Source organism: Oncorhynchus kisutch, linkage group LG27 (assembly GCF_002021735.2).
Source record: "Oncorhynchus kisutch isolate 150728-3 linkage group LG27, Okis_V2, whole genome shotgun sequence".
Lineage (NCBI taxonomy): Eukaryota > Metazoa > Chordata > Actinopteri > Salmoniformes > Salmonidae > Oncorhynchus > Oncorhynchus kisutch.
This window is the reverse complement of record NC_034200.2, coordinates 25,008,934-25,033,152: the sequence shown is the minus strand read 5'-3', so window position 1 is coordinate 25,033,152 and position 24,219 is coordinate 25,008,934. Positions and strand designations below refer to the sequence as shown.

Sequence of the window (24,219 nt, the reverse complement as noted above, 5' to 3'; positions counted from 1 at the left end):
AGAATCTGCGGTATGACAAAGATTGCTGTACACCAGCGGAACCCATCCAACTTGAAGGAGCTGGAGCAGTTTTGCCTTTGAAGAATTGGCAAAAATCCCAGTGGCTAGATGTGTCAAGCTTATAGAGACATACCCCAAGAGACTTGCAGCTGTAATTGCTGCAAAAGATGGCTCTACAAATTATTGACTTTGGGGGGGGGGGGGGGGTGAATAGATATGCATGCTCAAATTCAGATTTTGTGTTTCACAATAAAAAATATTTTGCATCTTCAAAGTGTTAGGAATGTTATGCAAATCAAATGATACAACCCCCCCCCCCAAAAAAATCTATTTTAATTCCAGGTTGTAAGGCAACAAAATAGGAAAAATTCCAAGGGGGATGAATACTTACGCAAGCCACTGTATGTTGGCCCGATGGACATAAAAACGAATACTCGACTACATGAACTTGTTGATACATTTATTTCTCCATGTTAGCACATAGAATATATGTATATACATATTGCTAGCTAAAGCGGAAAACAAAATGCTGGGAGTATAAAAAATGTTAAGCCACTATTAATAGTGTGCATATGGACAGGGTAAAAGTTGACCAGGTCAAAGAATCCTATAGATGTTGTCATGGGTGAGACAGTAAACTTTATTTTCCTCACCAAAGTTAGTGTTTACTCAATTAAATGGTGAGACAATTTGCTAGACTGCAATTTCAGAGGAAAAGGAAATATCATTGTCATATTGCATCATTTTCAGGAAGTGCAACTGTCTTTTAACATGAAAAAAGGACTGTAATACACACATCTTACTCATGCAAGTTACCAGAAATACTTTACACAAATTGGAATGACATCAAAATATTTCCACATTGGGAGAAAAAAAAAAAATCACAAATGAGCATCATACAGGGATGGACAAATATAAAATACATACTGTAGTACAAGCCGAGAAAATTCACAAATTTGATCTAACCCCTATGTAACACTTTCCAAAGCGCAGACAAAGAAGTGTTTGTAACAAGTGGTTGAGGTCTGGACAGTCCGTCACCTCAGTAATAGATAGACAATTGGCCATATGTGAGGGGACAACTGCAGGGTTCTGCTGGTTTTCAACTTAACATATTTATAGATAGCTTAATTCCACAATTACATTAGTCCTCTCAGCCTTTCCAATAGAGGGCAGCGCGCAGGTGGGGAACTGGAGTTACAAACCTCAGAAATGTAAATAACTTCCATTAGACTGTACCATCAGTGTGTGTAGTTTATAATCTCATGAGAATTACATGGTGTAAGAGAACAAGTTTATTTACATGTAGTGCAACCATGACAAACAGAATATGATTTTGTTAAGAACGCCATGAGAGAGAAAGAGAGATTGTGTCATTCATGCAGGACATGCATGATTCTGTTCATGGTCTCCTGAGGGAGTGCATCAGGATTAAACTGAGAACATAATTCAAACATGTCCCAAATCAAGCAGTTTGTTAATTACTTCTAAACATTACGCTGCTTCTCTGATTGAAAAATAACAAAACATAGAATATGGTTAAGGAAAGAGAAAAATACATTGAAAAAATTAATGTTCAAAATAAATCATATTTTTCTAACTAATACAAATAATTGTGTTAGTTCTGAAAAGTGATGCACTTGTCAGAGCTAACGGAAAAGAGAGTTGCCATCATTGAAAACTGAGTGTCCAAAACTAGGCAATAAAATGAATGAATGCAGGTGATGACATTTCCTCTGTTCAGTCGGCTCTTCATAACTAAGGAAACAGTCACATGGACTTCCAATATTGTCTGACTTCCCAAGTAGCCTCTTGGTTAGTACTTCTGTTCAAAATCAAATTGGCAATTACATTACCCTTTAAGAAATGATCCAAGACAAGTCAAAAAAAAGGATAATAACATTGCACACCATTCAGACTCAAGTAAGAGAAAAATAAAAATGACTAAAAGATAACAAGCCTGATCATTCATATTTGCATATATTTTATATTGGTCCATCCGTATTCATTGTCTATGGGAAACCAAAATACTCTGCAAGCTTTTTTCCCTAGTAATAAAAATGTGAAACTATCAAACATGCACATCCCTTTACTCAGAATATGAGGATGGAGTTGAAACAACAGAAACTAACCACCAACTACAGCATATGCAGTGAAGAGTCTCATAACTAGTCACTGAGTATTCTAAAAGTGTACTTACAGTGAACATCACAATAACCATGACACTGATGCCAACCGCCAACCCAAAAAATGAAACGAGGGGGGGGGGGGAAACAGCACTCAACACAGTTCTCTGTTAAGATAAGGTTCAACAAATGTTGTTTTTGGCAATATTACAAGCATTTGGGTTATGAAAAGAAATTAAATGTGCAAACGGTCAAATTAGGAAGGAACCTCTCTAAGATCCAGCTCAGTAAAGATTGCTATATATTCCCCCAAGAAATGTTTGACTTTTTCTTTGATTCATAAAAATGACAATGTATTCAAAAAGCCAACCCAAAATGTGCATAATAACAAACGGAAGATTTGTGTCAGCTTCTTTATAGCCGACTTCATAACCCTGTTCCCAATGATGTTTTAAGTGACTTGAAGATGATAGATGCATGTAAAAACAATAAACCAAACTATGTTCCTGATAAAATCATGCTAAATGTTCATGGGTCATCTACACTTACCGTTTTGCACTTTCTTTTCCTCATGTTTTTTTATAGCATTTTTAAAATATTTTCTGTATGAAAGCAGAGCTTATTCAACATTGCAATAGTACTTACGGTTTAAAATCGACTGTCATATTAATTGTTAAACATGTACAGTAAGAAAAGTGATAAAAAAATTCAGGTAATAAAATGTATTCAGTTAATGCTCATTGGTTATTACAAACTTAAATAACACATTCTCCAACATAGGTCAAATTAGCACAATAAAAAAAAATCATACCATGCTATGCATTCGAGCCATGGTCTTGATTCGGGAAAAAACTAAACAAATCAATACACTGTGTATATTAAATAATAATGTAATGAAATAAAATGAAGAGACCATTTTTTCAGACGTTGAGCAAAGATTCGGTCCACAAAGTGTTCAGGAAGGCAGGTAGGGGTGTGTTTGGGTGAGTGACAGTGGGGCGAGCCAATGGGAAGGCGAGCTAGGGTAGGGGGCGCGGTTGTTCATCTCTTCCTACGGCAGGTGCGTTTGTGGTCGGCGTGCCAGTGCTCCTGTTGACACTTGATGGAGCAGTAGGAGGTGTTCCAGCAGCAGTGGTACATGGCTTCCTCCTCACAGTTATAACACTGGACGATTCACACACACACACACACACACACACACACACAGTCAGACTGACATAGTCCCTCCTTAGGTTTGGATTTTTTTTTTATTACTATGAGAGTTTGTGAATGCCAATATTACAATAACTGACTTGCTGTTGTTCAGTCATTGTCATATTCAATTGATACATTATATTTTACTATGTTTAGTACTGCTCTAATTATGTACTTTTGGTTATGGAGTTAAGAATCCGAAAAGGTCAAGGATGTGCTTAGTTTGGTAGTGGGGCAAATCTTAGCTAGATAGTGGTGTCCTTTTCCCTGCATGTAGCTAACACAATGTAAAAACTTTGCATGTTATGGATTTAGCCCATTAGGTCTCAATGAGTGAGACACTGGTTTGAACAGACAGCTGTGTGTGGTAGAGAACGAGGGAAAGGTCTCACTCACCCACTGCTTCTTCTTGGTGGTGGAGAGTAGCTGCTTGTGCTGGGCCACCATCTTCTTCACCTCCTCCACCAGCTCCTCCTTACACTTCTCCTTCACCGTCTTACACTTTCTCTCCATCTCAGCCTGGGCCCCCGACACCGCCTTGCTCACCGCCTGCCTCTTCTCTTCCTCCATCTCAGAACGCAACTGGAGACACAACCACAGAGAAGGACCCTCAGCTCAGGAGCATATTCTGAACTTACTGTAGGTGCTTTTGGATCAGGGGTTATTACTGTCATTTTAGTGCAGGTTAAAGTCTTGATACATGTCGTATACTCATGTTTTAGCTGGTTTCTTTTCGCGAATCCCCCAGTCCCCCACCTACTCCAGGGCCTCTCGAACCCCCCCGTCGGTCTCAATCCCCCAGTCCCTCACCTACTCCAGGGCCTCTCGAACCCCCTGTCGGTCTCAATCCCCCAGTCCCTCACCTACTCCAGGGCCTCTCGAACCCCCCATCGGTCTCAATCCCCCACCTACTCCAGGCCTCTCGAACCTCCCATCGGTCTCAATCCCCCACCTACTCCAGGCCTCTCGAACCCCCCATCTGTCTCAATCCCCCAGTCCCCCACCTACTCCAGGGCCTCTCAAACCGCCCGTTGGTCTCAATCCCCCAGTCCCCCACCTACTCCAGGGCCTCTCAAACCCCCTGTCGGTCTCAATCCCCCAGTCCCCCACCTACTCCAGGGCCTCTCAAAACCCCCTGTCGGTCTCAATCCCCCAGTCCCCCAACTACTCCAGGGCCTCTCGAACCCCCCATCGGTCTCAATCCCCCACCTACTTCAGGCCTCTCGAACCCCCCATCTGTCTCAATCCCCCAGTCCCCCACCTACTCCGGGGCCTCTCAAACCCCCCGTTGGTCTCAATCCCCCAGTCCCCCACCTACTCCAGGGCCTCTCGAACCCCCCCGTCGGTCTCAATCCCCCAGTCCCCCACCTACTCCAGGGCCTCTCAAACCCCCCGTCGGGCTCAATCCCCCAGTCCCCCACCTAATCCAGGGCCTCTCGAACCCCCTGTCGGTCTCAATCCCCCAGTCCCTCACCTTCTCCAGGGCTTCACGAACCCCCCGCCGGTCTCAATCCCCCAGTCCCTCACCTACTCCAGGGCCTCTCGAACCCCCTGTCGGTCTCAATGCCCCAGTCCCTCACCTTCTCCAGGGCCTCACGAACCACACGCTCAGTCTCCCTCTTGTTGTCGGCCTTCATCATGTCCTTGACGTCGTTGAAGATCTTGGTGTACTTCTCGTGGCACATGTTCTGGCAGGCTCCGTCAGAGGTGGTCTGGGTGCTGCGGTGCAGGCAGCGTGGCGAGGCAGCTGAGGCCTTCTTGGTCTGCGTGGAGACAGACAGCTTCTCTGGCTGGTGGGGCGTCGTCACGGGGATCTCCTGGCTGCTGCTCACAGCCTCTATCTCAGGCTCCGGGTCCTGGGGGAGAGAGGGGGTGAGAGATAGAGAAATGGACACACGGACATTAAAACCAACACAATAAAAAACCCACTATAGCAATACAATGGCTGAGGTGACCATACAACAGCAGTGTGTAAGGATACTTACACTGACTTCCTCTTTGGGATCCGGAGCTTGACCGCGACGGCTCTTCTTTGCTTTAGGCTCCTGACTGTCTGTCTGTCGGTCTCGGTCTGCCTGTCTGTCTGCTTTCTGCTGTGGAGAAATTACAGAACTGCAGTATCTAACAGATTTCTAACACCTCTGTTAGATACACTGTTTCTGTCACTACGGCAACGATCAGAGCTAGAGCCATGACAACACAGATGGTGTTGGGATATGAAGGTTTGTGTTCATCCTCACATTTTCAATCATTAAAATTCAATAAACAGGCCCTGTAATATCAATCAGCCACCAGGTGGCGCTGCTAAACATACATTCCAGAGTAGCTGTTAGTGAGCTGTGGGCCTATATGCATACCGCAGTGTGTGTGAGAGAGAGAGAGGCAATTGCAGCGCAGCATACGTACATGTTTGACCTGCTCGTTGGTGTTGCTGGTGGATGAGATTGAGGACTCGGCCTCCTCCGGCCTCTCTGTCAGCCTCTCCTCTCCGTCTCCTCTCCTCTCCTCCAGCCTCTCCACCATCTTGGTCTTCCAGAAGCGGCCCTCCCTCTGGAAACGCTGGGATAGCTCCAGCTCATCACAGGCCTTCTTCCAGCCCGCGCTGCGCTTCACCTGCAGCTGTTGCACCGACACCTTGATGTCCTGGATGTTGTCTGCCGGGATCCACGCTCTGGGGACGAGGAGACAACAGTCAGAGCAACCAGGGCCTCCCTCATAGCTCCATAGCCAGGGGATATTACAGCTAGAGATTCTGGAAAAGAAGCGCAAGATAATCGACTATTTTTCTGTATACAGCTCAGTGCCCAGTGTGATGGCTGACCTCTGGTGCTGGTGGCCAAAGAAGCGGACGTCCACCTGATTGTCCTCTCTCTGCAGGATCTTGGCCGGCCAGTAGCCAAAGCCCTTCATCTTAGCCCACACCACCTCGTGATTAGGAGTCTGCAACAACAAGCACAAGCAAAGATAATACATACAATTCAATCAACTTTCTTTGTCCCCTTAAGGCAATTCTATTGGGGCTATATTGGTGCTTCAACAATCAAATCCGCAGGGGCATTGAAGCAAAAACAGTTTCATACTCACACAGGGGTAGCAGAACCAGTTGTCAGGTCGAGCGTTGGACAGGTAGAAACAGTTCTTACATAGCATTAACTCGTTTAACTGGGGAGAGAGAGATTAAATTAAGAGAATAGAGAGCAATAAACAGCTTCCATGCTACTCAGACACAACCTCCTAGAATACTGCAATACAAATGTCATTGTGTGCTGAAAATGTGCAGATATTTTTTTTTTACTGTTTACCTCATGGCATGTGTCACTGTAGAGCAACCGTGCTATTTCAGCCTGGTCACTATGCACTGCAGCAAAAACAGGTTTTGTTAACGTTGGGAAAATAACATTCAAGTACATTTAAAAGACTTTGTTCTATTGAAAATGCCATCACAAGAACGGCATTTCAACTACATGAAGAGAGCCTTGGTTGTCCAATAACACATTAGACTGGGTCCTACTAAAATTACATTTCTGCAACAACTATACAGTCTTATGTTACAGCTGCAATTAATAATAGGAGGGAAATCTGATAGCAATATGCTCTTCATGGATGTGTCCCAAATGGCACCTTATTACCTACTTTTGACCAGAGCCCTGTGGTCCACTATAAAGAGAATAGGGTGCAATTTGGGACGCAGACCATGATAACAGAGTGGTTGTGAACGCCCCCCCCACCTCCAAACAAAATGGCGGTATTGTGCACGATCAGCTGGGCATCTGCCTTGAACTCGTCGAAGCTCTTGTATTTCCCCTCGGTGAGGTTCTGCAAAAGAGAGAGAGCGAGAGCACAAAGAGGCCTATTCACACTGGGCAGGACAGAGGGGGCTGTGGTGTGGTTGCAGTACCATAAGAGATCAGAGGAGGGCAGTGCACCACACATCCAGGGCAGACCCAAGTGCTGTTTGTAGGCCTAGATTGTATTCACTAGACACCAAAAGGAGTGAAACATATATACTAGGAACATCTCCCCCCCCAAAAAACTATTTTTTGTTTTCTGATACATTGTGCACTCATGAATACATCCCTGCCAGTGGCAGGGAGCGCTCTGCTGTTTTCCGGCCTATTTGGCAGGCAGGGTTTGGCCGGCGGAATGCACCAGTGATCACAGTGCAGAGGAGACCTCACTGACCCCCTCGCTGTGAGGAGAGGCAATCTGATAGCCTGTAGCGTCGGCTACACAATCACAGCTTTATACTGGGGCTACATCTGACATGCCCTTACACAGACCCTTACCAAACAACATGGGGCCGAGTGCCAAATAGCACCATATGTACAGTGCATTCGGAAGGTATTCAGACCTCTTAACTTTTTCCAAATTTTGTTACGTTACAGCCTTATTCTAAAACGGATTCAATTACATTTTTTCCTCATCTATCTACACACAATGACAAAGCGAAAACAGGTTTTTTGAAATTTGCACAAATGTACCTTATTTACACATTTATTCAGACCCTTTGCTATGAGACTTGAAATTGAGCTCGGTTGCATCCTGTTTCCATTGATCATCCTTGAGATGTTTGTACAGCTTGGTTGGAGTCCACCTGTGGTAAATTAAATTGACATGATTTGTAAAAGGCACACACCTGTCTATAAGGTCCCACATTTGACAGTGCATGTCAGAGCAAAAACCAAGCAATGAGGTTGAAGGAATTGTCCGTAGAGCTCCGAGACAGGAGTGTGTCGAGGCACAGATCTGGGGAAGGGTACCAAAAAATGTCTGCAGCATTAAGGTCCCCAAGAACAGTGGCCTCCATCATTCTTAACTGGAAGAAGTTTGCAATCACCAAGACTCTTCCTAGAGCTAGCTGCCTGGCCAAACTGAGCAATCGGGGAGAAGGGCCTTGGTCAGGGACGTGACCAAGAACCCCATGGAGCTCCTGAGTTCCTCTGTAGAGATGGGAGAACCTTCCACAAAGAGAACCATCTCTGCAGCACTCCACCAATCAAGCCTTTATGGTCGAGTGGCCAGATGGAAGCCACTCCTCAGTAAAAGGCACATGACAGCCCATTTGGAGTTTGCCAAAAGGCACCTAAAGGACTCTCAGACCACGAGAAACAAGATTCTCTGATCTGATTAATCCAATATTGAACTCTTTGGTCTGATTGCCAAGCGTGTCATCTGGAGAAAAGCAGGCACCACTCATCACCTGGCCAATTCCATCCCTACGGTGAAGCATGGTGGTGGCAGCATCATGCCATGGGGATGTTTTTCAGTGGCAGGGACTGGGAGACCAGTCAGGATCGAGGGGAAGATGAACGGACCAAAGTACAGAGAGATCCTTGATGAAAACCTGCTCCAGAGCGCTCAGGACAACGACCCTAACCACACAGCCAAGACAATACAGGAGTGGCTTCGGGACAATTCTTTGAATGTCCTTGAGTGGCTCAACCAGAACCCGATCAAACATCTCTGGAGACCTGAAAAAAGCTGTACAGCGACGCTCCCCATCCAACCTGACAGAGCTTGAGAAGCTCTGCATAGAAGAACGGGAGAAACTCCCCAAATACAGGTGTGTCAAGCTTGTAACACTATACCAAAGAAGACTCGAGGCTGTAATCACTGCCAAAGGTGCGTCAACAAAGTACTGAGTAAAGGGTCTGAATACTTTTGTAAATGTGATATTTCCGGGGGGGTTTTGCAAACATTTCTAAAAACCAGTTTTTGCTTTGTCATTATAGGTTATTGTGTGTAGATTGATGAGGGGAAAAACGATTTAATCCATTTTAGAATAAGGCTGTAATGTAACAAAATGTGGAATAAGTCATGGGGTCTGAATAGTTTCCGAAGGCACTGTAGTGCATTTGGCCTGGTCAGAAGTAGTGCACTATGAAGGAATAGGGTGCCATTTGAGACAACCGAGGGATCCTTATTGCATTATGAACAACATGAAGAAGATCGGATGGCAGAAGACGTCAGTGGACATGTTTTTTTTCCGGACAGTAGCCTACATTCGACATTGGATAAACTAAAGGATTCAACAGTATACAATATATCATGAAATGTTCAAAGGGCAGGGAATTCAAATCAAAGTTTATTGGTCGCATACACAGTTTGGCAGATGTTATAGCGGGTGCAGTGAAATGCTTATGTTACTAGCTCCTAACAATGCAGTAAAATGTCAAATCAAGCACACAAATAATCAAAACATTTTTTAAATGTCACTCAAACATCGTAACGAATCTAATTAACAACCCAAATAGCAGCGTAAAACGAATCAAAATGCAATTTATACATATATACACCGATTCATTTACACTAGATATACTAGGAATGATATGTACAGCAGTAAATATATGAGAGTGAGCTCTGTCAAGAATCCAGCATAAACATACAAATGCAGTGTGCATAAACAGTAACTAAAATCCAATGTACAGTAGTAGAAATGTTTGAATGAACCATGTGGAGAATACAGGGTTTAAATACAGTGTGAAACGTGAAGTGTCCAGTGGTTTAATTCCTCTATAACATGGGACAGCAGCGTCGGCTGTGTGTGTGTGTGTGTGTGTGTGTGTGTGTGTATGAGTGCATGTTCGTGAGTATGAGGTATGTATGTTATTGATAGCTTGTGTGTGTGTGTTTTGTGAGAGTGAGTTTCTGCGTCACTTGGTAGGCGGCTAGTGATGGCTGTTCAACAGTCTGATGGCCTGGTGATAGAAGCTGTTTTTTAGTCTCTGTCTTGGCTCGGTCTTCCATAACTAAATAATAGTGTGAAATCCCGAATGCGTCCCAAATGACTCTGGTCAAAAGAAGTGCACTACACAGGGAATACGGTGCCATTTGGGACAGAACCACAGTGTGAAACCCTGTGTTCAGCAGTGTATTAAGGCCACTTAGTTACCTCCTGAATGTTGGTGACGTCCAGCGCGGTGTGGATGAGCCTTCTGTACATCGGGTGTCTAGTGTCTTTGCCTTTCTTGTTCAAGTCCACGGCCTGCAAGCCCGAAAAAAATAATTTAATATCACTTTTATGGACGAAAAGGAGTAGGAAGAGGCTGGGGGCTGGAATCAACCCAGGCCTTTGTGGTGGGAGATTTTACTGGCTTTGATTTTAAGTAATATAAAACATGGCAGTGATCTGATTCAATATGGTGTTTAAGTCCCAAATGGCACTCTATACCCTACATAGTGCACTACTTTTGACCAGAGACCAATGGGAGGGCTGGTCAAAAGTAGTGCATAATATAGGGAATATGGTGCCATTTGGGATGGAACCAGTGCCACAGCCTGGCCCTACATACATACGCTGAACACAAAACTAACTGTTCCATGGAACACTCACCCTCTCTTTCATGCGCTGAATGATAAAACGCAGGTATTTGCACATCTCCTGCTTGTTCAGGTTCTTCTTTTTACTACCCTGCAGAATGAGAGAGCAAGACAGTGAGAGAGAGCTCAGCATGACGCTATAACCAATCCAGCGCTCTATTCAAACCAGCGGTGGGAAAAAACTGATGAGCTGACTGTGTACAGTATATTGCATATCATAAATTATCCCAACAATAAAAGGAGGAAAAAGACCACCTGCAGCACAGTGGAGAGAGAGAAGAGAGCGAGAGCAGACAGGCCAGGAGACAGAGCAGACAGGACAGGAGACAGAGCAGACAGAACAGGAGACAGAGCAGACAGAACAGGAGACAGAGCAGGAGACAGAGTAGACAGAACTGGAGACCGAGTAGACAGAGCAGACAAGACAGGAGACAGAGCAGACAAGACAGGAGACAGAGCAGACAAGACAGGAGAGCAGACAGGACAGGAGACAGAGCAGACAAGAAGGAGCAGACAGAACAGGAGACAGAGCAGACAGAACAGGAGACAGAGCAGGAGACAGAGCAGACAGAACAGGAGACAGAGCAGACAAGACAGGAGACAGAGCAGACAAGACAGGAGACAGAGCAGACAAGACAGGAGACAGAGCAGACAAGACAGGAGACAGAGCAGACAAGACAGGAGACAGAGCAGACAAGACAGGAGACAGAGCAGACAAGAAAGGAGAAAGACCAACAAGAAGGAGAGCAGACAGGACAGGACACAGAGCAGACAGAACAGGAGACAGAGCAGACAAGAAGGAGCAGACAGAACAGGAGACAGAGCAGACAGAACAGGAGACAGAGCAGGAGACAGAGCAGACAAGACAGGAGACAGAGCAGACAAGACAGGAGACAGAGCAGACAAGACAGGAGACAGAGCAGACAAGACAGGAGACAGAGCAGACAAGACAGGAGACAGAGCAGACAAGACAGGAGACAGAGCAGACAAGACAGGAGACAGAGCAGACAAGAAAGGAGAAAGACCAACAAGAAGGAGAGCAGACAGGACAGGACACAGAGCAGACAGAACAGGAGACAGAGCAGACAAGAAGGAGAGCAGACAAGAACAGGAGACAGAGCAGACAAGAACAGGAGACAGAGCAGACAAGAACAGGAGACAGAGCAGACAAGAACAGGAGACAGAGCAGACAAGAACAGGAGACAGAGCAGACAAGAACAGGAGACAGAGCAGACAAGAACAGGAGACAGACCAGACAAGACAGGAGACTGAGCAGACAAGACAGGAGACAGAGCAGACAAGACAGGAGACAGAGCAGACAAGAAAGGAGAAAGACCCAACAAGAAGGAGAGCAGACAGGACAGGACAGGACACAGAGCAGACAGAACAGGAGACAGAGCAGACAAGAAGGAGAGCAGACAGTACAGGAGACAGAGAACACATGACAGGAGACAGAGCAGACAAGAACAGGAGACAGAGCAGACAAGAACAGGAGACAGAGCAGACAAGAACAGGAGACAGAGCAGACAAGACAGGAGAGCAGACAGGACAGGAGACAGAGCAGACAAGAAGGAGCAGACAGAACAGGATACAGAGCAGACAAGAAGGAGCAGACAGAACAGGAGACAGAGCAGACAGAACAGGAGACAGAGCAGACAAGACAGGAGACAGAGCAGACAAGACAGGAGACAGAGCAGACAAGACAGGAGACAGAGCAGACAAGACAGGAGACAGAGCAGACAAGACAGAGCAGACAAGACAAGACAGCAGACAAGACAGGAGACAGAGCAGACAAGACAAGACAGGAGACAGAGCAGACAAGACAGGAGACAGAGCAGACAAGACAGGAGACAGAGCAGACAAGACAGGAGACAGAGCAGACTAGACAGGAGACAGAGCAGACAAGACAGGAGACAGAGCAGACAAGACAGGAGACAGAGCAGACAAGAAAGGAGAAAGACCAACAAGAAGGAGAGCAGACAGGACAGGACACAGAGCAGACAGGACAGGACACAGAGCAGACAAGAAGGAGAGCAGACAGTACAGGAGACAGAGCAGACAGAACAGGAGACAGAGAACACATGACAGGAGACAGAGAACACATGACAGGAGACAGAGCAGACAAGAACAGGAGACAGAGCAGACAAGAACAGGAGACAGGGCAGACAAGAACAGGAGACAGAGCAGACAAGAACAGGAGAGCAGACAAGAACAGGAGAGCAGACAAGAAGGACACAGAACAGACAAGACACAGAAGACAGGACAGGTCACAGGGATGGTACTGGTCCCATGAAAATAATAATATTTATCTAATAAGTGAAAAACAGCATGATCAATTATGGGTCTAGATAATACATTTGAGTAATTTGATAAAAGGTACTATATAGCTTACACCCAGACATAGGCTAGACAGCACCAGCAGACTAACATGGAATACCTACCCTGCACACCACACACTGCCAGTTGGATCCGCTGTCCCGGGGCTTGTACTCGTCAGACAGGCATTTGAGGTGATAGACACGGAAGCAGTTGTCACACACCAGCACGTCTCCGGGCAGGTGGCACTCGAAGCAATACCAGTCGTGGCTCTCTGCCTCCCATTCCTGAAACATACGGAGCACAGTGATCGGTGCCCCCCCTCCGCACCGACCTGACGGCTGGGCTGCTGGAGACTAGTCTACACCCCCAGCCAGGGGGCCACTCCTGGACCCACTTCACCAGCTGTTCCACAACACACATCACAGTTCTTTGATCTATGCATATTTATCTTATATCCAGGTCGCCCTTGGAAAAGAGGTCTTCTGACCTCAATTGGACTTCCTGTATAAATACATGTTAAATAAAAACTATTCAAAATCACAATCCAGTTTTTACTGGTAGCCTATACAAACATTATCTCACAACAACAGTTATTGAATGTTTAGTTAGTGAATTCTGACTGACCTCCTCCTGCGGCTCGCTCTCCGTCTGCAATTAAACACCCCCATCATTGATTAATTTACTAGCAAATAAACAGTGTGTGTACAGTGGATTGTGTAGCATAACCCCTGTGCAAGCCAATTATTTAAAGGGCAATCTCTTAAATAAACCTCTTGGGAAGGAAGGATGAGAGTATACAAGCCTAAGGCTGATATTTGACCATTGCGGAAACGCTTGCATACTGGAATGTAATTATTAGCACACATATCTAAGATATTTCACATCAACTAAAGTTCCCCCTCTGTGTTCTGAGGCTAGATGAAGTATGCCTCCCAAATGGCACCCTATTCCCTATATAGTGACCAACTTTTGACAAGAGCCCTGGTGGGCTGTGGTCTAAAGTAGTACACTATAAAGGGAATAGGGTGCCATTTAGGAAGCAACCAAAGTTCATATTAAACCCTGATGTGGCCGTGCATGCATGAAAGGCTGATGGAAGCTAGGGAAGGGTGGGGGAAATTCCTGCCAACCTGAACCTGCTGCTCAAAGCATTACTCATGATTTACTATAGTCTAGTTACAGGTTTCACTAAGACGCATAGAGCTAGAAACCATCTGCCTGCCTGGGATTCAAACCAACAACCTCCTCATAGTCTGGAGTGGTAAAGGAAGTGAATAAGGACTTATTATTGGAACTAGCCTACACCTTCCCACAAAACCCTTTCTTTCAGATGAAGGAATAAAAACATCCTAGTTGAGGTGGTTAACTCAGGACAACCTAACCTACGACACCATCAGTGCAGAATCCTTGTGTCCTTCCCTCCAACTCTATCCAGCCTCTGTTGCACATGCTCTGTTTAAACCTAGTGAGCTGGAGAGCACTCCATCACAGGGGAGCAGAGAGGAGGAGCCCAAACTAACACACAGAGCCATAAATAGTCATAAAGGACAAAAGGACAGTGCATAGACGCAGCAGTGCCACTGCCAGCCTAGAGGGAGAGCCTGATGTAAAGCAAGCTCTGCCAGAGGCAAATCATTTTTATTTAGGCCTCACCCCACCAAGGCCTCCACAAGGTCCCTCCATATCTTTTCCTGTCCAGGGCTATTTTGGATGGCCCTTTCCAGTTGAGACCTAGTCTGTTGGTGGTGTTCAGTCCTGCTAGATGCGCCTGGCCCAGTCCCACTGCACAGTCAAGTGTAGAAGGGTACTTCACGGTCCATGCAGTGTCCCTGTCCTATTGTATTCTGAATGAAAAGGTGAGGCCTATGGGGAAGCACTGTCTGATGATGCTTCCTACAGTGTAACATTGCCTACCTCACTTGGAGTGTTAAATATCCCCACCACACTGGCATGATGTTACAGTGTGGTGGTTATTGCAGAGATGAAATCAAGTGAAGGACATCCAACATCCTCAAGTAAGAAAACAAAAGGCTGTTGCACATGTATAATAACACAAGGGAGAGTTATAACATTTTTTTATACAAATATATCATACGTTATTGACATTATTAACCAAAGCAATTATATCTATTTTGTAGAATTTTTATAATTGACCCCCCAAAACAGCAGAGGGGGAACTTTTAGGGGGGAGAATGAGCCTAGTCTAAAACGGTAAACAAAAGCAGAGGGGTTGTGAGGGGAGGTGCTAGCTAGTACCCGTAGGGCCTACCCAGTTTGGCTCATGCTGTCTCCTAACACTGTCAAGAGTCTCAAGCTGGGACACGCCAGGCAGAGAGAAAGCAGGCTGAGCAGAGATGTGCCTGGAAGCACAGGTCCATCTATTACATAAGCCAGCCCGGGGATCCATCTTAAATAGCACCCTATTCCTCACATAGTGCACTACCTTTTACCAGAACCTTATGGGCCCGGGTCAAAAGGAGTGAACTATATAGGGAATAGGGTGACATTATGCAGGCACCAGCACTCTGCACTGCAGCAGGCTAGCTGAGCCAACCTCCCTATAGACACACCACATACCCATTCCTCTCAGGAGAGCTGTAGAGATCATTACAAATACAGGCCACACTGCCCTCCCTGCATTCACAATACATAACCATGAAGCTACTAGCTAAGGCCAGACATGAAGACACTGTATGTGTCCCAAATGGCACCCTATTCCATATATAAAATTGCACTACTTTTGACCAGAGTGCTATGGGCCCTTGTCGTGCTTTAACTAGGGGAAAGGGTGCTATTTGGCCTTCCCCACTGAGCATCACCTCAAACACATCCATCAACAAGCCATTCTGCCACACTCTTCTGATTAACTGAACAAACCAGAGATAAGATGCACCGTTCAGGATATGGAATATCATAAACAAGAAGAGTCTAGATAATAATAATGGGCGTGCCTGGATTAAATCCACTCTGACTTGGGTCCATTATCTATTTACTTTATCAAGGGTTGATCCTCTAACATGCTGACCAAACCAGCCATGTTGCGTGAGCGAGTGTTGCAAGATAAATTTACACAAACATGTTATTCAATTATTTCTTCCAAACTGCTTGGGTGCATCTGCATAACCAGGCGCTAAAATAGAATTTGGTTCTAGTTTAGGCACTTGACGCGCTTCAAGTCCCACCACTCTCATCTACTCATTGGTTTTTACGAGCATATACCCACGTGGGTGATTGAAATACTGTATGAACGAGGTCCACACTCCAGTCCAGTTGGTGGCGGTAATGCACCGTAAATTTGGTTGCCAACCGCCATCTAAAATCTGAACAAGATTTTAAAAAATGACCAAAAACGAACTAGGTTTCTCCTTTTCATCTGTGGATTAATTATCAGGAGTAGAGAACACACCATTTTGTAACACTCAAAATGGGTCAGAATTCTACAAAGGTCCAGCAACAACAAAAAAGGACCATGTGAATTTCCGTTAAAATAACAACCCAAAGTCTCCCAAGACAATTAGCTAGCAACAGCAAGCTACCTAAATGGCCATGAATGTTTCATTTGTGTTTTGATCTGTCCCCAAATGAATATAGTTGGTTTTGGTATTTTACCCTGCGCGTCATGAACACATCTGGTGTGGATAGACAAAACCAGCATACGTACACAGACACACGCGCGGTGCCGGTTTGGTCAGCATGTACGTTTATGATCAACGGTGAGGAATATCAACAAATACTGCTGCTGTTGCGGAGGAAAGAAACATTATTGCATCTAAAATTGCACCCTATGGGACCGGATCAAAAGTAGTGCACTATATAGGGAATAGGGTGCCATTTGGGATGCAAGCCCCGGTCACTTCCAAGGACACAAACATGACAGTTGGATTGAATCCAGGCACTTGAGACAACGGAACTTGGGAACCCCATAGGCCCTGGTCAAAAGTAGTGCACAACATATGGAATATGAGTCCATTTGGGATGTAACCATAGTATAGACAACACACCACCATACCCCCTTGTTCATCAAACCAAAGTCATGCTGGAGTCACAGAGATCATAACACACAGAGGAATGAAGGTACACACCCCTCCCTGAGGAGTTACTACTGCTACCACCATCAGCAAAACTACATCTACTACACACATCATATATGCTTGCTACAAACCTGCGGCTATGCTGGCGTTGCTGGTCATTTCACGCAAAAGACATGACATTGAAATGTGCTACTACTATGATTCTGAAACTTTTTCTTCAGAGACTCTCTCTTTGGAGAATTGTTTTGAAGTATGTGTCAAACAAAGCCATGAAGACAACAGCTTTCACTGTATGGAACCCTGGCAATGTTTATTAGTTTTTTTAGCTGTTTTTAAAGCAACGTTACATGTGTAGATAAGTAGCGAGCAAATATTTAAAGGAAGTGACTGATCCATTCCACAAGAAATTGGGCCACCGAGACACAGCGCTACACCAGGCTTTCTGGAAGCTTTTCACATGGAATATCAGCATCTCTCGTGTTAAAACTACTGGCTATGACGTAAATGGTTAACCATTACAACTGAAAATACTTTTGAAATCATTTTTTTTTTAAACAGATAATTCAATGGGTCTTTTATTGTCTGATTTTATGTTAAAGAGTATGCAGCTCTAAAAAGATTCCATCAAATCCCAGATTGCGCTGCAGAAGTGGCAGAAGTGATTTGAAGCGGAATGATGTTAGTAAAATAAATTTTAGATAAAAAAATAGAAAACAACGATGCACCCTTACCTTGCTTCCTTCGGCCTTCGGCTCCTGTGTGATTGCAAGTGATCCAGAAAGCAGTGTTTAAAGTCCCGCTGCTCTAGTCAATTGAGTTCTCTTTGAGTAGTGCTACATTTGACTGTACTGTGTGGGGCCAGTGTGTTTGGTGCATAGCAGAGCTACAGTCCTAAAGGAATGTGTGCATGGTCATCATACCTACGACTTTAACGAGTCAGCCTCACATACAAATTGGTAAGGGAGCAGCATGACTTGAATCACCAGGTCGTTATAATCAATGCTGAATTCAGTGCTATAGTTCACAGCACCTCTGAATGACTGATGTATTACTAAGTTGTCTAGCATAGCAGATATACAAACAACTCCTTACAAATAAAAGACGTAAAAACATTGAATAAAAGGGAGAATTCCTTGAACTAAGTACATTTTCTTCTGAACCATAGAGGTGTTGCTGAGGGAGAAATAGGTGTTGATGATGAAGAAACCAGCAAGGACTGCTGGGGTTTGGGTTATCACTACTGGGTAAAACCCCTCTCTTACCTGCTCGTCTCCAGGCAGCCAGTAGCCCTCCTGCTCAATGCCGGCCTTGGAGCCCTTACAGCCCACAGTGAGAGTCTCCACCACCAGGCCATCCTTCACTGCCAGACTCAGCTGCCTGGCTGTCTCCTTGGGGTGCATGCCAAACACACGGCTCAGGTACCTGCATAGGCACAACACACCAACATCACTGCCTCTGCCTGCATTCTCTAACAACTCAACCAAGGATAAACCCATTCACCTCAGAAGGAGCTGCCAAATATGCAATTCACAAGGAAATGGGCAAGAATAGAGCAAAACAGAAGCAGACAAGAGTGCCAAAGACATCCAATTTTAAATCTTGAAGTAGGGCCTAGCCCCCAGAAAAATATTGCTACCTGCATTGGGACCACCACATCATCACAGTGCAACCCATTACATGGACTAGTTGGGACAAAACCACTAATGACTGTGCCGTCAACCGTTTTATGTTCTGCACAGACAGACTAAGCCTTTCCACATCTACTGTAAAGAGATAACACAACCTCCCCTCCTGTACCAACTGCCTTCATTTTCATATTAAACTCTATTTTCCTGGACTCTCAATGTCACCACCTCATCCATTCAAATACAAAATGTATTTTAAGACATTAAGACAGTTCAGCAGTGCCTGCCATTGAATTTCATCGCTTTATCTCCATGACAACAGCCACTCTGTGTCATTCATTCTGCTCGTGGACAACTTCCAAGGCTCTCTGTTTGCCAGAGGATTCCAATTAGCCATATTCCTATTCCATTAACTGAAAATAAGGACTTATCAGGCATAGGTTTCAGCGTGAATTGATTTAGATTAGACTGTAAGAATATTACATGATAATCATAAAACAATATAATAGGACCTAAATCAGTCTAAATAAATAAAAATATTCATATAGGTGCTACAATGGAAGCTGCAATATAGCTTGGTTGAAAAAATGTATGGTCTGAATGGCATTAAGCAAAAGGAATTTAATGTCAAGTATTGAACGATGAAACCATTTCACCTATTGATCAAGCATGACCCTGAAAGCAGTAGCTAAGACCCACCACCATTCATCCATCAATCCAAACTCAATATGTATTGAAAGTGAATATGCATAGAAGGTGCATCACAAATGTAAACAACTGGAGACACCTTATCATTTAGTCTACAAAACGGCCGGATGTCTCCACTAATATTTAAGACTATTTTTGGGGGCGTTTGTGACGTCTCCACTTTCTAAGCCTCTTGGAATAGAACTAGAATGACTGGAATACTTACTTTGAGATCCTGTCCATGTTGGCAATTTGTTTCTGGTTGCGGATGACCTCAATGGCAGCCCACACGTACTGGACCACCTTCGGATCCGCCTGCCTCTTCTTCACCACACGCGACATGATCTCTTTATTCATGACACCTGCAAGGAATGGGAGAGAAGTATTGTTTCAAACCATTAGGCTACTTCTAGAAACACTGCGGAACATACTTGGAATGCGTCAATTTCAAATCAGGAAATGAACAGCGAAAGTTGTTTTTCTTCCCCCTCTCAGCTCAAGTGAAGAAATCCTCATCAAGGCGCACCACCCAGAGGGCATGGGTAAACTACACCTCCAGCCTAGCCTGGTGGAACCATCCTGATCGCTACGTTCACCATTCTATTTCACTGACGTCAACAGAATGGTGAACGCAGCGATCAGGATGGTTCCATCAGGCTACCTTTAGCCATCTTCCTAGCTTAAACAGCCAGGACAAGAAACAACAAGAATCTGCAGGTTCCAAAGCCTTCCAGGACCAGGATTGGTCAACCAACAAAAACGTCTATGTCTATTCCCATGTCAGAAAGACCCCAGAAACGTGCTTTGACTGGCCTAATAGATGTCCATTGTCCATGACACAACATAGCTCCAATGACCATGCGAGTGACACAGGGGGCTTCCCATGGTCAGCAGGTAGCCTATCGGTTAAGAGCGTTGGCCCAGTAACCAAGAATTTGCTGGTTAGACACCCCGAGCCAACTAGGTGAAAAATCTACTGCTGTGCCCTTGAGAGAGGCACTTAACCCCAATTGCTCCTGTAAGTAGCTATGGATAAGAGTGTCTGCTAAATGTAATCCTAAAATACACTATTATGTATGGCCAAGTCTAGTTCTATTGGGCTTTGTTTATCATTCCCCTAAACACTGCAATGTAACAGGAATCAGCACGTAGGGAGCTGTAGTAGAAATGGCCAACATCTAGATTCCAGGCCAGGGGTAGGCAACCCTAGTCCTGGAGTGCCGCAATTAGCGGCACTCCAGGAACAGGGATGCCTACCCATATTCTAGGCTATTCAGTGGAAGAAAAACAGAATCCCCCCCCCCCCCCCACAAAAAAAAATATGTTATTGTGCCATTTCACAGAACTATCATAGAACAAGTCTACTGTGAGGGAATTGCAATATTACTCAAGAGATTTTAAGGAAAGGAACAATAGCAGTTTGCCTCATCCTGTTATTAATAAATAACCTTATTTTAACTAGGCAAGTCAGTTAGGAACAAATTCTTATTTACAATGACGGCCTACCGGGGAACAGTGGGTTAACTGCCTTGTTCAGGGCAGAACGACTGGCTCAACGCTCTAACCACTAGGCTACCTGCCATCCCGTTAACTATGTTTCAAATCCAATTTTGCACATTACTCTTCTTAAAAGATGCCCTCCAGCATTTTTGTTTTTACTTTGAACTGTAAAATGTCAATTTAAAAAACTTCTGTTCCAAGCTAACGATATGCTAATGTTAGTCCACAGACTTCACAAACAGAATGCGAATCCATAAATTTTTTAGTTCAACTAACATTTAAAGACCAAATGACAAAATTATGTGTACGGTTTACTAACTGTTCACACCAGTTCACTGAACATTTTGGCACCTCATTGGGCCAGACAGGAGGAAATAGCCTAAATAGATATCATGTAGCCACTTCATATTTCGCTTCAATTCGTCATAGTCAAATTAAAAAGCATGTGATATTGAAATGTGAGCCAAATTTCACAAATTAAGGCCCCGCACATCCACTGCTTACAATAACCATGTCATCTTGTACATGAAGCCTACATATTGAGTTTACATTTTTATATATATATATATATATATATATATTTTTTTTTTTTTTTTTTTTTTTTTTTTATTGATTTAAGCAAGCAAATCACTTCTCTAAAAATGTAGGCCTTCTTGTTAAAAACCTATAGCAATCATAGTTCAACACTTAACCTAACCAAGAGATTTTAGCCTACTGGAGGCTCAAAGAGGCATAGCTCAAATATAATCCAAGAGGAAGTTGAAGGAAGAGGAAGCGAGACATCCCACTTGCAAATTTTTTATGGTTCATATAGAGTCAATAAACTAAGCAGACCAGATCAACCTGCTATTGCATTGGTGCCTATGGGAGAGACACTCCGTTAAGACTGGAACTGACCGTTTTTTTCAATGGTGTAAACGGCCTTAGGAAGACGTCTTCATTTATCCACCACCTAATGGTTGAGTGTCTCTTTACAGGAAGCTTGAGAACATTATGTTTCCTATAATCACACCTTTAAAAAAAACACATTTTCAAATATTTTTTTTTGAAAATAAAGAGGAGCATCTGTTAAACATTTAATTAAATGTGTACGCCTTAGCAAGACAGTACAATATCTCAATTTCAGACCTATACCACTCCCGCAGTAGGCTTATCTTGGGGCAAACATTTCACAAAAAGAAAATCACATTTCCTTGAAAACCTGAGGATTGACGACAGACTCTAAATCACTGTAATATCATGTCTCTTCCCATGTCTGACTTGCAGCCTGCTGAGAGAAGGTGAATAAGAACTGAGAGGAGTAGAGGTGACAGTGAGCGATGTGATATCCCATGCAATGCAAACCAGAGTAGGTGTTAATAAGAGTCACCAGTGCCTTGGTGCCAGGGCACTACTTTGTGCTCCAACTCCACATCCGCTGCCACCTTACAAAGGCAGCATCCCAAATTCTACCATATTCCCCATATTTACTTATCTATCCAGGTAAGTTGACTGAGGAACACATTCTCATTTGCAGCAACGACCTGGGGAATAGTTACAGGGGAGAGGAGGGGGATGAATGAGCCAATTGTAAACGGGATTATTCTGGTTAAAAGTAGATCACTAAATATGGAATAGGGTGCCATTTGGGATGCATCCAGAGGTAACAGCAACCGCTCACAGCTGCTACCTGAACACACCCCATCTAGGGACTGACACTACATAATGTCATGACTACAGAGGTTCTACACTCCCCAGTCAATTAGGCTGCTAGGTGTCCAGGAGCACAACACTCCCATCATCAAAATCCAGAGCTTATAATCATACAAGGTAGGTCTAGCAGTGGCAATAAGATGAACTTTATTATTTAGAGTCTTTGTTTATCAAATGTAGCTATGAATCATGAATGTTGTCTTCCTCAAGGTCCAGCTGTGACTCTGTTTCCACTTTTACAACACAATCAGTGCTCAACAGAGGCAGACATAAATTATATCTACTGTGTATATAGTATGGGCAAATTAGCCAAACAATCAATCCACTAATACGCGTGTCAAACTCAACATGAATAATAGTATGCGAGACAGACATCCTAAAGGAGAGGTCCTGTGAATGAAAATGCTGATGGGCTAGCTAAAACTTCGTTAAATACTATTTTGAAGATGAAAAAAAACCACACAAAAAACAGCAGGATTAGCTTATTGGATACATGAATGCATGAATGAGCTTTTTCGTGGCTGTGTTAATTTTGTCTGACCAACTATTCATTCGCACATTTGATAGTGTAGTTGGGGCAGGCGGGTAAATGTGCCTTCTCTTCCCCAGACCAATCCCTGGCCTGATTTCCGGATTAAGTATTCAGCACAGTCCGTGGATATTTCAACAAAGGCGTCCAAGGCCACACGACCAAACTAGCTAACTGGTAGCTCCCACTCCCAGTTTGCTAGCTGGCTAATGTTGTCAGTTTGATAGTTAGCTAGTACTAGGGAGCTAGCTATCTAGTTAACGTTTGGTTAGGGTAATCTCCAAAGCGAGTGTCAAAGCTTGTCAAAACGTTAGTTAGTTAAAAAACGTAAATAATCATGGTTTGTTATAAACTGCTGAGGCTATCAACCTAAAAATGGTTCGATAACATAATTGTTAGCAAGCTAGCTAACGTTAGTTAGCAGGATCTGGAAAGCAAAGCAGTTCTGTAGCAGCTACCTAGCTATTTAACGTACGCTTTCAAACATGCATTTATTAGCCACGTAGACAAATAAAATATAGTTGTTAGACGGTAACAAAACAACTACCAAAACGTATACAGAAAATATGAATGTTAGTTAGAATCGTTGTTTTCAGAACGCGCCATGTTCATAACAGATACAGCTACAGTAGATAGCTAGCTGTTAGCTAACCGTAATATGTTAATTTAAGTAATACATTTTATATTAAATAAATGTCCAACTTACCGTCGCTACAGTATTAATAATATATGTCACTGTATAAATCCGCAAAGGATTCAATGTAAAATACTTTACATTTGTATTTCCGGGATAGTTTAGACTGTCTGAATTATGGTCAGGTTTACGTCCAGCTGGCCTGGCCACACAGCACAGGATTGGGGAGAGGTAAACACAGCGCCAACATTAAAATAGCAGGACAGATTTTTACACAGGAGAACTCTAGTGGTGGAATTACGATTTGACACGTACTCTTTTATTTTTGTGAGGCAACTTTTGAGTACATTTATTTTTAGTATTAGAACGGGCATCTGGCCAAATGGTGAAAAAAAGAAAATATCCACCTGTACAGGTATTTAACCAATTAACATTTTGTCACATTATCAATACTTCTCAATAGATTACATAGCAATTGCAAGTGCTTTATACATTGCAACATATCAGGAAATAATTACATACACATGGTATTAAAGATATTCGGCAAAAACTATGGAAGCTC

At 43.9% G+C, this 24,219-nt stretch overlaps 2 protein-coding genes across 9 annotated transcripts in view; one reads left to right on the top strand and one right to left on the bottom strand.

Annotated features, from left to right (window-relative positions):
* Positions 1–446: 446 nt before the first annotated feature.
* Positions 447–23,995, bottom strand: LOC109872154 (zinc finger MYND domain-containing protein 11-like). Of its 8 annotated transcripts, none has more exons than XM_020463268.2 (18): positions 23,730–23,900; positions 21,700–21,814; positions 19,529–19,664; positions 18,253–18,412; positions 17,722–17,745; positions 13,584–13,607; positions 13,082–13,243; positions 10,654–10,731; positions 10,213–10,305; positions 7,049–7,136; positions 6,623–6,678; positions 6,405–6,482; positions 6,142–6,260; positions 5,727–5,991; positions 5,306–5,413; positions 4,901–5,176; positions 3,717–3,902; positions 447–3,290 (listed from the first exon to the last, which is right to left on the bottom strand). In XM_020463268.2, exons 3-18 carry the CDS (start codon positions 19,657–19,659, stop codon positions 3,168–3,170), a joined length of 1,971 nt encoding a protein of 656 aa, XP_020318857.1. In that variant the 5' UTR covers positions 19,660–19,664; positions 21,700–21,814; positions 23,730–23,900; the 3' UTR covers positions 447–3,167. The 8 variants fall into 8 exon arrangements, with proteins under 8 accessions (XP_020318857.1, XP_020318856.1, XP_031662375.1 ...); XM_031806515.1 differs by having other exon boundaries at positions 620–3,290; positions 5,306–5,410; XM_020463267.2 differs by lacking the exon at positions 21,700–21,814 and having other exon boundaries at positions 23,730–23,995.
* Positions 22,531–24,219, top strand: part of LOC109871554 (vasoactive intestinal polypeptide receptor 2) — a 54,517-nt gene continuing 52,828 nt past the window's right edge. The window contains exon 1 of the mRNA XM_031806517.1: positions 22,531–22,611. The gene's annotated coding sequence lies outside the window, so the exon portion shown is untranslated. The remainder of the gene's footprint in view (positions 22,612–24,219) is intronic.